General features: G+C 52.6%; 1 protein-coding gene across 2 annotated transcripts in view; it reads right to left on the reverse strand.

Annotated features, from left to right (window-relative positions):
- Positions 1-1,172, reverse strand: part of LCOR (ligand dependent nuclear receptor corepressor) — a gene marked incomplete at its 5' end in the record, with an annotated part of 52,939 nt that extends 51,767 nt beyond the window's left edge. For both annotated transcript variants that reach the window (XM_084264710.1, XM_084264709.1), the window contains one exon: positions 1,076-1,172. In XM_084264710.1, coding sequence (XP_084120836.1) covers positions 1,076-1,172 — 97 coding nt within the window. The remainder of the gene's footprint in view (positions 1-1,075) is intronic.
- Between the last annotated feature and the right edge of the window lie 13,746 nt (positions 1,173-14,918).

Below are 14,918 nucleotides of genomic sequence, written 5' to 3' on the forward strand. Positions count from 1 at the left end.
AATAAAACGAGGATTTGTGCTCAATTAAAAGCGGGAGGCCAAACAAGAAGAGCCACATCAGGGTTCTGGTTAGAAGTGTTTTAGATGACTCTGGGAGTTCACAGAGTCTACTGTTGTCAAACCTATATCACTGTCTTTGCGGACACCCACCGAATTCCCGGCCTAGAGCTGGCGTTTACGTGCATTTTGGGACCCGCAGAAAAGGCCTCCAATTCTCGCTAGGGAAAGAGAAAAAAGAAAAAAAAAAAAAAAAAGAAAGAAAGAAAAAAAAAAATCTGTATTTTGACGGGAGAAAGTTACTCAAGATGAAAGGGCGTCGGAGACCTCTTTTTCAAAGCCCGAAACAGTCGGCTGCAAGGAGCCTGCATGACAACAAACGCGCACAAGAGAGGAGAGGAAAAAAAAAGGGGGGAGGGGGGGAGAAGAGAAAAGCAATCCCACATCCTTTTAACCCCCGCGGCCCCGCTCCGGATCCACGGCGTCAACCCGGCACCGCGATCCACAACTTTCCGCCGGCCCCGCCGCCGCGCTCCCCCCGCGCCCGAGCCTTCCCCGCCGGGGAGCGGAGCGGGGCGGGCGCGCCCGCCGCCGGCTCCGCGGCCTCCCTCCCTCCCTCCCGCCTCGCCTCACGGCGGCGGGCCGGGGGCAGGCGGGACGGACCGGGCTCGCCTCGCCTCCCGCGGCGGCGGATGGGCAGTGACAGGCGGGCCGCTCCCCGCCGGCGGGCGCGGCCGTAGCCGCGCCGTAAACAAGTTTGAAGGGGCCGCGGCCGGGCCGGGCGGGGAGGAGCGGGCGCAGCGCTGACAGGGGCCGCACAAAAGGGCAGGGCAGGACCCCCCTCCCGGCTCCCTCCCCGGCGAAGGGCGGGGCCCGGCCCGGCGCCGCTCGCCTCACGGCGGCCCGCGGCAGCGGGGGGAGGGGGGCGGGCCCGCAGGCCGCGGCGCCGCTCGCCTCACGGCGCCCCCACCCCCCCCCCCCCTCCACCCGCCCCGGCCCGGTAGAGCCTCCCCCCGCGGCGGCCGCCGCCGCGGGGCCCGGCCCGGCCCGGCCTCCCCGCCGCGCCGCCGTCCCTCACCTACACAGTGAATGAGCTTGTGTCGCCACGAATCGAGCTGGTGGCGGACGCCGCGCCTCTCGATGGAGCACTGCTGCCGCCCGCACGGGCTCGCCATCTTCTGGGCGGCGGGCGGGGGTGGGGGTGGGGGCGGCGGCGGGCACGGCCAGGGGGGCAGGGACGGGAAGGAAGGGCCGCGCGCCGCACCGCGCCACGCCCACCCGCCGTCAGCGCCCGCCTCGCCTCGCCACGCAGGCGCCGCCGGGACGCGCCTCGCCGCGCGCCCCGCCCCGCCGCCGGCCCCTTCCCGCCGCGCGCATGCGCGGCCGCCTCTGCCTCCCACCCCCCGCCTCCTGCCCGCCACCTGCCCGCACGCGCAGCGCCGCCGCCCCCCGCTGTGGGGCGCTGTGCCCGTGCCCGTCCCGTTCCCCCGCCGCCGCCTTCCCTCAGGGCGCGGGGCGGCGCCGCCGTTCCCCAGCGGTAACGGCGACGCGGCCCGGCCGCAGGCTGCGGCCCCCTGTCCCGCCCCTGTGGGGACGCGGCAGCCTGAGGGGACACCCCGCCCCGAGGGTCACTGTCCCTCAGGGAACATCCCGCCCCAGGGCGTCGCTGTGGCCTGCGGGGACATCCCCCCCCCCCCCGCGGGGAGCACGCAGGGTTCCCCCGGGAGGAGCTGACATCTCCCCATCCCGGCTCTGGCGCAGCCGGGAGCAGCGGGTCAGGCGGCGGCCGCAGCGAAAGGAAAGGCACGGCTGCCGTGGGCAAGAGGCCTCCCCGGCACCGGGTGCTGCAGTGACAGCTCCCTGTCACGGCCACCCCCGGGCTGCAGCACTGCCGCTCTACCCTTCCACCTTACACCGCGGGAACAAAGGCCTCCCGGCCGCCAGCATGAGCTCGGGCCTTGTAAGGGGGGTGATGATGTAACAACACCGCTTCTGAGGCGAGCACTCAGTGCCTGGGGAGGCAAGGGGCGTAACGCCTGAGCTGGAGGGAAACCCCAAGGGATGAGCTTGGAAGACTGAAACACCTTACCCCAAATCCTGCAGCGAGGCCAGAGACAAAACCCAGGAGCCGTGGCCTTTGTCCCCCCACCCTAACCACCAGGGCCATTGCCCTCACCTTGCCAAGGTGGAGAGGTCAAAGCTGTTTGTATGCAGATGTGGTAATAAGGTGTCCCAGGTAATGTGTCTGCTGTGGAGACAGAGAAGTGGCTGCTCAGGTGCAGTCGCAGCTGCAGGAAGCTGGTTGTCCCCTTCAAAGGGGATGACCAAAAGGGATGGACCTGGCTCTTGGTGCATGTAGGTAGGACAGCAATTAGCCAGTCCTGCAAAAGGAGATCAGGACAGCTTGGTTTGGCTAGTCCAGCAAAAGGAAAGCAAAACCGAGGTGTGAATGCTCTGCCAGTGTACCAGAGAAGCTCCAGGAGGCAAAGCATGTAAATCTCAAGGGACTGAGCTATCTGAAGCCCACCAACAGCATAAGGCCAGATTATTAATTGGCTCTTTTCTTGTGGAGAAGGTCAGGGGATGGTTTCTAAATAGGAGGTAGAACTTCCCAAAGCAGACAGCAACCAGATGCAAGAAGCCTGTTTCAAGATGTGGGCTCCTTGTAAAGAGGGCAAGGTGAAGCTTGTCATCATGAATGGAGCAGGCTAGTTTAGTGACTAGGGACCCCCCGTCCTGGCTTGAAAACTGTTAGTGGTGGAAAGAAGGAAAGCATGGCCTATAGAGAATTCCTCTGCTGCAGGAAAGGACTTTGGGCACCTCTGCTCAGGAATGAAACCTTTGGCTGCACCTCAGTCTGGTTCTCGGTAATATCCTGGTCTTTGTTCCACCCTTTTTTCAGGGCGATGAGCCACTGGAGTCTTAATTTCCAGAGCCCTTTTGTCGGCAGTGGGGAGTCTTCCTTCTGCCCAAAGTCCAGACATGCTACTTCCTAGAACCAGTTCAGAAGTCTGGTTAGGTGCTGTACCAACCACAGGAATACTCCTTCCCTGAGGAGCAGATGATCTAAATGAAAGGATTGCAACATGAATGCTGTAGCCTCCAGCAGGGAACTTCTATCTGCAGTCTAGCTGCTAGACAGATTAATGGTTGCCAACCTTATATTTTATCAGTCCAGATACACAAGGACTAGTGCCTGCCCACTGTGGTCTTCCCAAGAGCCTTCCTGCAAAATCTTCCTTGCAAGATGCAACTGTTGCTCTGATGCCCACAAAATAAACTCAGTGGTGGTGACCGTGCTGGCAGCGTGGCTGTTGGCTGTCAACCTGCTACTATCTTCTTGTTTCTTCTGCGCTCAGTTTGCATCCCTGCTGTGGCTGGGTCATGTGATGCCGGTCTTACATTTATCAATCTCCATTTCAGAGCAAGTGTGGTTTTTTTCTCCCCACTGACTCCTTTCAGGAGGCTGCCCCCAAATTTCCCTTCCTTGGTGGCTGCTGACCCAATCCTCACATACCAGCAGCCTGTGTTCCCCAACCCACTTGCACCCAGGCAGTGCTGATTGATAGTCTTTTAAGCATCTTTTCTCCCCATCCTTCCCCTAACACAATTCTGTGCACGGCCTCCACATGACCCTCCTTTTTCTAGGGGGGACAAGATAAATTTTGTAGTTCCCCCTTCTGTGGCAGTTTGACTGTTACCCAGACAGCATTGACTGACCCCCAGCACGTCGGATGGGTTTTAAACATACTTTTCCCGAGCAAGTGCGAACAGAATTAGGTATGCTTTTCCACAAAGCGTGCCTGCCCTCTGGAGAAAGTATCTTGCCTGTAAGTCACATCCTACAACTTTGACTGGTGAGCCTGGGTGGGTTTAACTGTTTTGGCTGTGCTCTATCAGCAGCGTGGCGGCTGGAGGTTAGCGCGCCCGTGGCAGAGCTAGCAGGAAGGAAGCGTGCGTGCGCTGGCTGGCACGTCTCGCTGTGGTTACTCTATCTCTGATCTTGACCCCCAGCACTTCATTAATAGAGAGCTGCAGTTCTGTTGCTCTCTTTTTTTTTTTGCAATACTGTGTTCCTAGAATGACGTTTAGATAGCAGACTCGTGGAGGTTGCCCCACGTTTCTCCTCGGTCTGTGCTGGTGCAGCACCTGCCAAAAAGCTTCTGATCTCTGACCAGGTCACCTAAGAGAATGAATTAATTTTACAAAGCCTGCTGCACCCCAGGGCTAATCACAGGCTGTTAGCATGATAAATCCCAACAATTCGGATTTCCTACTCACTGCCAAAGCAGAGGGGAGCAGGATGAGAGAGACATGAAGCACAGGATCCAGTGCGTAAAGCAGGAGGAAGTGCTTGAGAGCTAGAGGATGGGAATCATCCTGTAATCTAAAAAATGGTTTCATTCACAGGCCTCCTGTGGGGAAGGGCAAACAGAGGATCAAGGTCCACTTGTAAAACAGCAGCAACAACAAAAAAGGGCACCAGTATCTGGAATCGCTAGCAAAAACTTTTGTGGTCAGAGGGACTGAGAAGGGTATAAAGAACAGTGGGGCTGACCCCAGGACACCCATCCAGAGTGACAGGTAAGCGAGCAGATCTCACTTGATCCCAGAATTAGGCTGGACCAGATCCAATGCACCAGAGCTTGCACCAGGCTGCCACCAACACCATCAGACAGGTTTGTTCCAACCAAAGTGGATCCCCCATTTGCTTGGCCAATGCCATCAGCAGGTCCCAGCAGCCATTCCTCTGCTCACTCCTGCAAACATCTTGCCACAAACTCACTAGCTGGGTCCGAGCTTCGGCCTCCCCCCGCTCCCTCACCAGCCATGAGACTTGCTGCAGCAGGAGCATTGTTTTTCCCCTGTTTCATAGTGGCTCCCCTTTGATGTTAATTGTTTGCAGGCAAAGCTTAGTGGAGAGCATAGCTGTTCTCTGGTTCATCTGCTGGTTACTACTGAGCTGCCCAGACCAGTGGAGAAAATGCTTTGATGTTAATGAGCTACAGACAATTTCACTTAACACTGAGCAGGGCCTGGCATCTCAGAGGTAAGGCTTTCAAGGCAGATCCTGCACCAGGTCTCTCCAACATCCGTTCTGCCATGGGAACAGAAAATATTCAGAAAGATGTTAGAGCAGAGGCCCGTCTTCTCACCTGGTCCTGTACCACACCCAGTGTGTTTGCAGCCCCAGAGATGCCAGAGGAAGGGAAGCAGCAGGAATGAAAAAATGGCTCTGTCAAACTGCATGGCCTAATGTGATTCATTGGAAGCATGATTTACTCCTTCACTCCCCGAACTGCCTGCCCCTCTGGTCCTGCAGCACAAGTACACAGAAACAGGAACAGGGGCCAGACTGTAAGTTACCAGTTTACAGGAGGCTTGTCCCTGTGCTGCTGGTGCTAGAAGCCACCCCATCCCAAAAGCAGCACCTTCTCCATCAGCACAGCAGAAGTCTGCACAGGCGCAGCCTTGGACTATCCTCTTTCTTTAGCAGATCTGCCCACAAAACACTTTCCTGGGGGTGGGTACAGGCAGCAGCACACTGACAAGTGCACACAAACCTCTAGGTCAGCGACAGGTCCCCTCAGAGACAGGGTACAAAAGAGCCCATGGATGTGTTGCAGCTTCCCAGGGTTCAGTCAGCCCTTCTGAGCGGGGACTCCTCCTTAGGGTAGCACCTCACATGCTCGAGGGAGAGCCCAGTTTAGGCAGAGCTCCTGCTGCAGAGAAGTGGCACAGGAAAAGCAGGGAAAGGCGATGAAGAGACCTTCCCGTAGGAAGCACGAGGTCCTGCAGCCTCAGGGAGGGAACACTGAATCACAAGTACGAACAAAGACAAGTGAGGAAAAAGGCACAAATTCAACTTTGTCACCCTCTGCCAGTCATCAGCAAGATACATTTACAATATCACACACACTCTGCTTCTATCCCCACACAAAGCAAGCAACCTCCGTCCTCCGGGGAAGCCCCCAGCCAAGCAGAACCAAACCCAGACTACATCCTGTCAAGCAGAGCAACAAATGAGACCTCACCGAAGGTTACAGAGAAACATGCCTTCTTCTGAGGGATGTGCCTTAATTCCAATACATTGCCTTTGTTAAATGATTTATAGTAACGAGAGAGAGAGATTATCTTCCCAGTTTTCTCACCAAGACAGGATTATTCCCTGCAGCAAATTTGGTAACCTAAAGCTAAACCAGTGCAAGCCAAGACAAAATCAAATGCTTGTCCCAAGCCCATTACAGGGACGAGCTCACACAAATGTGTCTACTCCATCCTATGCTGAAATAAAACCCATCAAGGGAGATATTCCCCCCTCCCCAGAATTCAGAAAAAGAAAGTGACATCATAGAGGACACTGTGACTGATCACAGGCCAAGGATGCGACACTGGAGTTTGGAAAGTCTACCCGAATCGGTGGGAAGAGGCGCAGTGTGTCCCCCACAGAGAGTGGGAAGGGAAACACTGTGATTTACACCGCTGGGCAGGAGTCTGAAAACCGCCATGGAGTGGGTGGAGGATGGATGGAGAGGGCAGCAATTGGACCCCTGCTTCAGAGGGGTTTATTGTCATGTGCACCCGCAGCTTCGCCAGAGAGGGACCGGCTATCAGCCTGAAAGCAGGGGAGGTGTTGGGTAAGTTTGGGGTGGATCTCAGTGCACGAGACGATGTGTTGTCAGTAACTGCGATACTGATGTAAATAGAAAGCGAGAGATTTGGGAGGTGGAGGGGAATAAGCTGGGGGTTACAGCAGGGAGTTTATCCCCATTAAAGGAACAGGAAAGCTGGAGGGTTGAATAATGGATCATCGTTGTAATAAAAGGAAAGGTGCATGCAGCAGGTGAACACGAGGTCAACCTGTAACTGTTTCAAGGGGGTGAGGAAACATTCACCTGAAACCAGGACAGAGCTGGAAGAGACAAGCTGCCTTCAGCAGGTATGACTTGAGGTAGTTCTTTTGCCTTGAGGCAGGGGCTAAACGTATATAATGCTATGCACCTTTGAAAGTCTTGGGATGGATCTAAAAACAAACAAACAAACAAATCAAGACCAGGAATATTGTAGGAAGATAGTAAAGCCTTTCATTTGCACACAAATACCCTTCAAATCCAAATCCATACATACTCAGCCCTCAAGATGAGTGCTGATGATGAATTCAGCGCTGAATGTTTTTCCACCCTGGATGTGTCCGCAGGGTTTTGCGACTGCCCTTAGCAAAGCAAAGTGTGGCATTGCAAGGTACCTTTTCCTTAGGCTGTTGCTGGGGCTGTGTCTGCCACCCACCACGACCCAAAGAAAAGCAGACTGGGGCCAGTTCTGCGTGCTTTGCCCCAGTGCCACTGTCCCTTGCAAATAACTAAGCATATCTCCTCTGCGTGCCACATGCATTCACACGAGGCAGCTCCTGGGTGATGGATGAGCCATTTTGCTGCTGAAGGAACAGATAATCCCTGGGTTCTGTTTTTACCCCACTTGAGGGGAGAGGGTCAGCTATCTCTTGTCTGTACCACCACTGTCTGTCAGGAAATTAGCAGGAACATAATCAACTTTGGTCTGATTTGGTCAAATTTGCAAGAACAAAGGCTTTGGGAGACCTGATCTAGTGGAGGATGTCCCTGCCCATGGTAGGGGGCTGGAATTAGATGATCTCTGAGGTCCCTTCCAACCCAAACCATTCTATGATACCTGTATAGTTCCAAAGCTCTTAGCAGGGCAGTCAGCAGGCGACAGGTCTTGTGGGTGTCAGCTCATTAAGGAGACTGGGCGAAACCATAAATGCTACAGAAACAGGAAGCAGCAAAACATGAACTCAACCAGCATGTGGGTACTTGGAGGAAGGCTTGGTGCATCCTAGGAGAGAAAGGGGGAACAGGCAGGTGCACCTTACAAGGTACCCACAGCAACAACCTGACGAGTGCAGTGCCCCCAAAACGGAGGACGCAAAGAGTTTGAGAACTTAAAAGTTGCTCAGGAGAGACCCCCAAACCTGATACCAGGATAATAAGGGCAGTGCTCAGTAACAGTTTCAGGTGTTGGTGTCCTGCACTCACAGCCACATTCAAACTACGCTACGTGTCAAACATGCCTGTGGTCACTGTGTGGGCGGTGCTGGGGGCTGTGACAAATGACTAGTTGTGATAGCACTTGCCCAGGAACTTCAAAGCCCTTCAGGGATGAAACCACGAAATTATTTGATGCAGCATACAACCCTTGGTAATCAAGAAGTGAAAAGTGGCAAATGTAGTGCCAGTTTCTGAGCAGAGACTGAGGAAGCTGGGGAAGGATTACCATTACCCATCACCCTGGCAAGAACTTGGGTGTGGCTATAAAAACCTGAATGTCTTTATACACAGCAAGCTGACCTTAACTGCAATGACCACAAAATGCTTCTTGCCCTTACAGAAGACTAGGAAAGCACAGGCAGCTAGAAAATCTCTCTGTGCTTTTCCAAGGTGATAGAAGTTTTCTTTTCAGTTAAAAATGTACATTCAGCACACTGAAAAAGGAGCTGGTGAAGGAAGACATTTTTGTGGACCAAAGCCCAGAGCTAGACACTGAACATGTGAATTTTATTTAAAAAAACCAAACAACCCCTCACCACCACCAAAAAACCCAAGCCAATGTAAGATCTTGTCTCATTGCAGTAGGAAGACGATCGCCAGAGCAGCAGCTCAAGAAGCAAAGCTACAGAAAGTGATTCAGGCTACTAGCACAGGGTTCGTCTAGGTTCCAGAAAGAAAAAGCAAGAAGAGGAAAAGAGGAAAAGAAAGAAGGAGAGAGAAAAATAGCCTGGGATGTTGTTTAAACTACTAGAGAACCATTATGCACTAACATGTGCTTAATAGTGAGTTTACACTATTGACCACCTGATTAGGAGAGTAGAATATGAAACAGCTGGAGGACTTTAAGAGGTTGTCAGGGAAGAAAACATAATGATAATGGGAGATATTAATTACCCCCATATAGACTGGGTAGAAACCATGTCAAAGAATGATGCAAAGACCACATTTTTAGCCCTGATAAATGAGTAGTTCTTAGAATGACCACTCATAGGAGCCAAGTGGAGGATGAACCCTTGATTTAGTCACAAGTAGTACATAGGAGGGAGTTGGAAACATAATAGTGAACAATCATAACGAACACAATGTGCTCAAGCCCAACATTACTGCAGGAGAGGAAAAAGCAACAAAAAAAAAGTACACTGCAGTGCAATGTAACTTAAAAGGGAGATGAGTATATTGTCCTTCAAAAGGGAAGTGGTATGAAAGTCAGAAAAGTAATTAAGGAGTACTTGAAAGCAGTTGATGAAAAGACAAAATGATTGCAATGACACTGAGACCCCGCATGTAAAGCTTTAAATATGCCATCGCTCAAAATATGCCAACAGCAAAACAAAAATCTCCAAGCCTGGCACAGTTGCACAGCTGAGTGGAGAAGACATTTAGAAGTAAAAAGACATCCTTCAAAAAGTGTAAGTTATGGCCAAAGAAGAAATATAGCAAATCCATCCCAAATTCTGCCAAGTTAAATAAAAAAAAAAAACCTCAAACAAACCCAAACCAACCCAACATATCTAGGCCAGCCAAAAGCAGTTTTGAACAGCAGCTTGTCCAAAACGTGATGATTACTAATAAAAATACGTTTTACAGAGTAAGAAAAAACCTAGAGGGACTCAGGGGCCCAACAGTGAGCTGTAAGGGGAGAAGTGGCAAAAAGAATAAATGACCTTGACCAGTGACCACTGGCACCAAAACGTTGTGCACATCCCCACCCTTTTTTGGTAGGCACCCAGTACCCTGCAGTGCCTCCCCAGCAGCTGCAGTCTAACAGGAACTGGCGTATGCACAGCTTCTGCCAGAGTTTGGGCCCAGCCTTGTAAGTGCCTCATTCTGTTCTGTGCCATCCAGCAGGCTGAAGGGAGCACTGCTGAAACAGCTGAGGGCTTCAGAGCAGATTTTGGTCCCTCTTCACTGACACATTTCATTGATAGGCGACTCTGAAGGTGAATAGTCAGATGGGAAGCACCGAGGAATTAGCTGCTAGTCAAAGCATGGTGAGAGAGAGGCGACAGAGACAAAACTGAGCCGAGCTCCTGAGTCTGGGAGGGGTCACTGCCTCACCAACCTGGCTCTCACATGGAGATGTTTAGAGATGTTGACAGAGATGGGGATTAGGGGAACAGCTGTCCATAGCAGTAAGCGGTGCGGGCTGCTGTCACCTCTTTCCCTGGTTGCTATCGGCACAGAGAGTCTGTCCTGCTCTGACCTATTCCTTTTATCCAGGCCATTAATAGCATTGCCTTCTCTGAAGTCTGCCTCCACCAGCACCCAGGGGACTCTGACTTAGCCATTCCGCCTCTTGTGGCAGCCACATGCATGACCAGGTACATCCTGCAGGTCTCTCCACTCACATGAGATCACAGGTAGCACTCACAGACTTGTCCACTGATGAAAATGGACTGAAGTGGGATCTGTCTATCCCATAGCCAGCTTTCAAAGCCTGTAAAAGTCCAAGCACAGTCTGAACTAGTTCCCAGGGCATCATACTGTCTGTTCCCCTAAGGTTATGATCCTCTGTTATACACGTAATGTGTATTTTTTAACCTGTTAAGTACTTTGCCTACATGCTAAGCAGAACTTCCACGACCCCGGGTTGCAGGGCTCCTGTGATGGTCCTTCTGTGCCCTGAGGTGCACAAGCATTGCCCAGCCTGCACGTTGTCATCGCACAGCACCTGAAGAGTCCCAGGGGCTCTATAGTCCCAAGGGTCATGAGACCTTTGATGGACTGTAGATGTGTTGCTTGATAGCTTTATCGGGCCATTTGAGTCATGCTGCTGTGCGTGCCCACTCTCAGGCTGCAGGGCTAGAGCTGTTAAACCTCTGCTTCCTAACCCTGGGCAGCACTGCTCTAACAAATAAGTGGTATTTGGGAATCCCTTTGCCCCTGGCTACTTGAAGGAGAGACGCTTTATTTAGGGCCAAGTTCCAACTGTCTCTAGGTAACAGAGAAAGTGTATTTTCTGCTGCTTCTCTACATGTTTCCTGCCTCTAAAAATAAGCTATTTAAAGATGCAGTTTCCAATACTCACTGGTTCACCTGGGAACAGAGCTTGGACACAGTATTGATGCTGTACACAGTTTCACAGCCTTGTCGCTTGCCCTGTGACTGAGCCTTCTAGCCACACTCAACTTACCTTGCGTAGCGTTTTCACAGGGACTCGTGGGTCTCCCTTGATTTAAGCCAGGAGGTGTTAAATCCACTTGTCCTAGGTCATTATCTCCTAAGCCTCAGTTGTCATCTAACAGGATCTTTTGAGGTTAAACTAGAAACTCCACGTCCTTTCTCTTCCCTCATCCATTCACAACTTCTTCTCCTTCGATTTTGCCACAGCCTGTGGCCACGGATTTTGTAGGCTTCTTCCCCAAATGTGCTATTTGCTGCAGTCACATCAGGCAAGCCAGAAATTTGGCAGTGTGATGAGCTGGGGGATGCCGGGACGCTCGTCGGAGGCAGAGCATGCTGTCTAGAACCAAGCTGCAGAGACAAGCACGTGTGGAAGCTGGCTGGGAGCACCCGGTCGGTGGGAGTTGAGCAGGGAGTTGTGAAGCTGTGCTAGTAAAGCAGGTCATTGTGAGGATGGGAAAGGGGGTGGCATGAGCAAGGTATGTCCTGTGGAGTTGTGAGAACGGATGGATAGAAAGGAGCAGGTATTCTCAGGGGCTGGTTACAGGTGCAGCAGATGCAGCTTTGAGTATAGACCGTGCTGTCTCTAAGGCTACAAGAAGAACAAAAAGTAGAAATTGTGCAAGTACAGGAGCATTTAACTTCCCAGTGAACACCAGGCAGTGAACAGCACCAGAACAGCAGTGCTTGGGTATCCTCCGACACGACAGAAAGCAGATTTCCTGATCGATTCCCAGTAACACGAAACACAACATGATTCCAGGCAGGGCTGTAGTGAATGCAGGGATCGCTGCTCAGTCAGGCAGCAGAGTGGCAGCGGGGAGCAGACACCCCACGTCAGCAAAGCCTGCAAGGACACGGGTGGGGGAAGAGGGGATGGGAGCCAGCTGCAGTCAAAACCCAAAAGTGGGGCTTAGGGGAACATGGGCTGCTGGTCTCTCAGACTAAGACACGTGATTCAGGGTTAGGGCTGATGCAGAACTGCTGCTAAAGGTGAAGATGAGTCCCACGGTTGGTAAGGAGATACAAGTGGCACTGGCCACGCTGCATCAAAACCCAGCATGACCAGGATGCTGGAAGGACATTAACGACCTATTTTGGGAATAAACTCAGGTTAATAAATCCATTGGTAATTTCAGAAGAGCCGTGTGCGAGCCCCCGAAATGCAGAGGCAGCCTGGGCTTGGAAGGGACTGCAAGTGCTGAGGGAAGTAGTTCCTCACAGAGGAAGAAGGGGATCATCACCTTGTCATTGATGGGAGAGGTGGGGTGAAATACGGCAGCAGAAGGGGCAAAGCCAAAGACCCAGGGGTCAGTGGGAAAAGACATTTGCTATAAACCGATGGAATGGAGGCACTGAGGGAACAGAAAAGACCTCGCTGTGCTGCAGGATGAACGTGAAGCAGCTCGTTGATGCTTCTGTGGAAAAGGAGTGGCATGATGCTAGGATGCATCGGACAAGTTATTTTTAGCAAAGGCAGAAACATCATTGCCGTTGCGCAAGGTACTACGAGACTTCTTCCAGAACGTCCTTGTAGCTCTGCATCCAGGAAGGATGAGTTTCCACTACACAGAGGAAAACTATTTGGGTGCAGAGATAAACAGGCATCAGCTGACGAAGATCTACGAGAAACGTTTGGTTCGTTTGTCCTGGCCAGACAGAGGCTGAAAGGGGATATGCATTTCTCAAGAACCACTGAAAGAAAACAAAACATTAAATTAGGGAATGTTAAGAAACTCTTTAACCGTACGATAATGGCACAAATAATAAGCTTAGATGGGGAATTGGAGAGTTTCTAGCCCTGCCAGGAATGAAGTTCTGGACCAGCCTTCCAAGAAGGGGCAGAGAAACCCGCAGCCATTTAACTCATAGTTTAGTAAAACTCCCTCCATAAACATCCAAATGGAAGAGCCCTGGAGATGGGCAATTCAGCCTGGGACACAGCTCCCAGGTGGCCAAGGAGTCAGCAGAGATAGGGTCCTTTGGAGGAGGTGCCGCTCCAAGCCCAGGCTTCCAGGTTTCTGCCGGTACTATGAAGATGAAGAATAAACAACTTCCCCTCTTAATTTGCTTCTAAAAGTATTGGGGGTTTCCTCCTCCTGGTGCACACTGATGGCAAGCTCTGGGCCTCGTGCACTGATGCTCCCAGCATTACAGGCCCAGAGGTCTGCTCACACATTAGGCTTAAAGCTATCACCAGATTAGGGTCAGGAGGGACTTGTCCCAGGATTGATAGAAAAATTGCAGATACGCTTTTTGTGTGGTTTTGGGGTGAGTTTTGTGTTTTCCCCCTTCTCCGAGTGTACACCTGTTTTTCTAAATCCTATGTATTTTTCTTCACCGATCCTCTGCCATCACCAGGCTGCAGACCTCACTGTCCCTAAATCTCCCCAGTGACTTTGTGTGGTGTGTTACAGCCCCAGCTTTTTTGCTGAGAGGAGTCAGGAAGCAGCTGCTGCCTGGTTTGGGGGTGAGTGGAGCAGGAGTCTGGTTCTGAGGCACTGGCAGAACACTCACTGCACCTTTACTCAGAACTGCAGGACACTTACAGGGTGACCCTGGAGCATCACCCCAAGCACACACACTGACTGCAAAAGCGACTCTAAGAGGAAACCTGGAAATTAAGCCCCCTCTCAGCTGTACAAGCACAGGTTTAAAGCCCACACAAACACAGGCTGGCCTCTGGGGTTTGCTTGCAGGCAAGCGGGGATTCGGGATAAGGGATGTGTAAGAGAGCAGAGGTGGGAGAGTGAGGGAGCCCCAAACCTGCAGGCTCTGTGTGCTGAAGGGGGGATGAGCATCACTCCCAGCTCTCAGGGACTCCCCTGAACCTGCGTTTCCCAGTGATCCCAGCATAAAAAACCCACAGCCCCCTCTGCACAGGTACCCTGAAGCTGGGTGCCCCTGCGGCACTCCCTGTGCAGGGACCCCAGGCTGGGCAGACACAGGCGACCCAGCAGCAACCTCTGTCTGTGTTGGGTCAGGACCCCTGAGCTCTTGACTGCGCAGAATCAGCCTGACCTGCAAGGGCTGTCAGTCCTGGGGTAGGGAACTGGTGCCAACAGTAAGGAACGCTGCAGAGCCAGGTTCGTGCCTGGCATCTCGTGCCACCGGGCTCCCTGTCAGCTTTCCAGATGAGCACGCTGAACATACTCAGTTGGATCTTAAGCGTGGAAGGTGCTGCTATCAGACTCTCCTGCATGCAGTCTCCAAAGGAGGCTTATGCACAGATAAAAGGCAAATCCCTGGGGATGTGCGGTAATTCAGCTGAAGCACTTAGGGTCTGTGAGACCAACCCAAACCCCAAGCTCTGTCAGGTCACCCTGTTACTGCAATTCCCCTTGCTCTAGTGAGCACGTCATCCCTTGTCCCAAGACCATGGCTGCCCCATGCACGGGCCCTTCATCTTCCAGGTTTGCCCACGATGAGGGGCCACTCCGGATCCCCTTCTAGACTGGGGACCACGTTCAGCACATACTAAGGCAAGAGGGAATGAGATGGGAAAGGGAAGATGAAGGTGTGAAATCGGCATCAGTACCCTGAAAGCCTGTTGTGGAGCACGAATGCAGAGGGCAGGGCAGGGCCTGGTGTGGGGAGCCTGAGGGACCCACAAGAGGGTTGAGTCTGGAACGGGAACAGATGTGGAAAGTGCCTTGAAGAGGCACAGAGTGAAAATGCTGGCTCCAATTGGCGACCTCTCAGAGCTGTCCCCAGCCACGGGGCAGCACGTGG

The sequence above is a fragment of the Gallinula chloropus genome (assembly GCF_964237585.1).
Source record: "Gallinula chloropus genome assembly, chromosome: 5".
NCBI lineage: Eukaryota > Metazoa > Chordata > Aves > Gruiformes > Rallidae > Gallinula > Gallinula chloropus.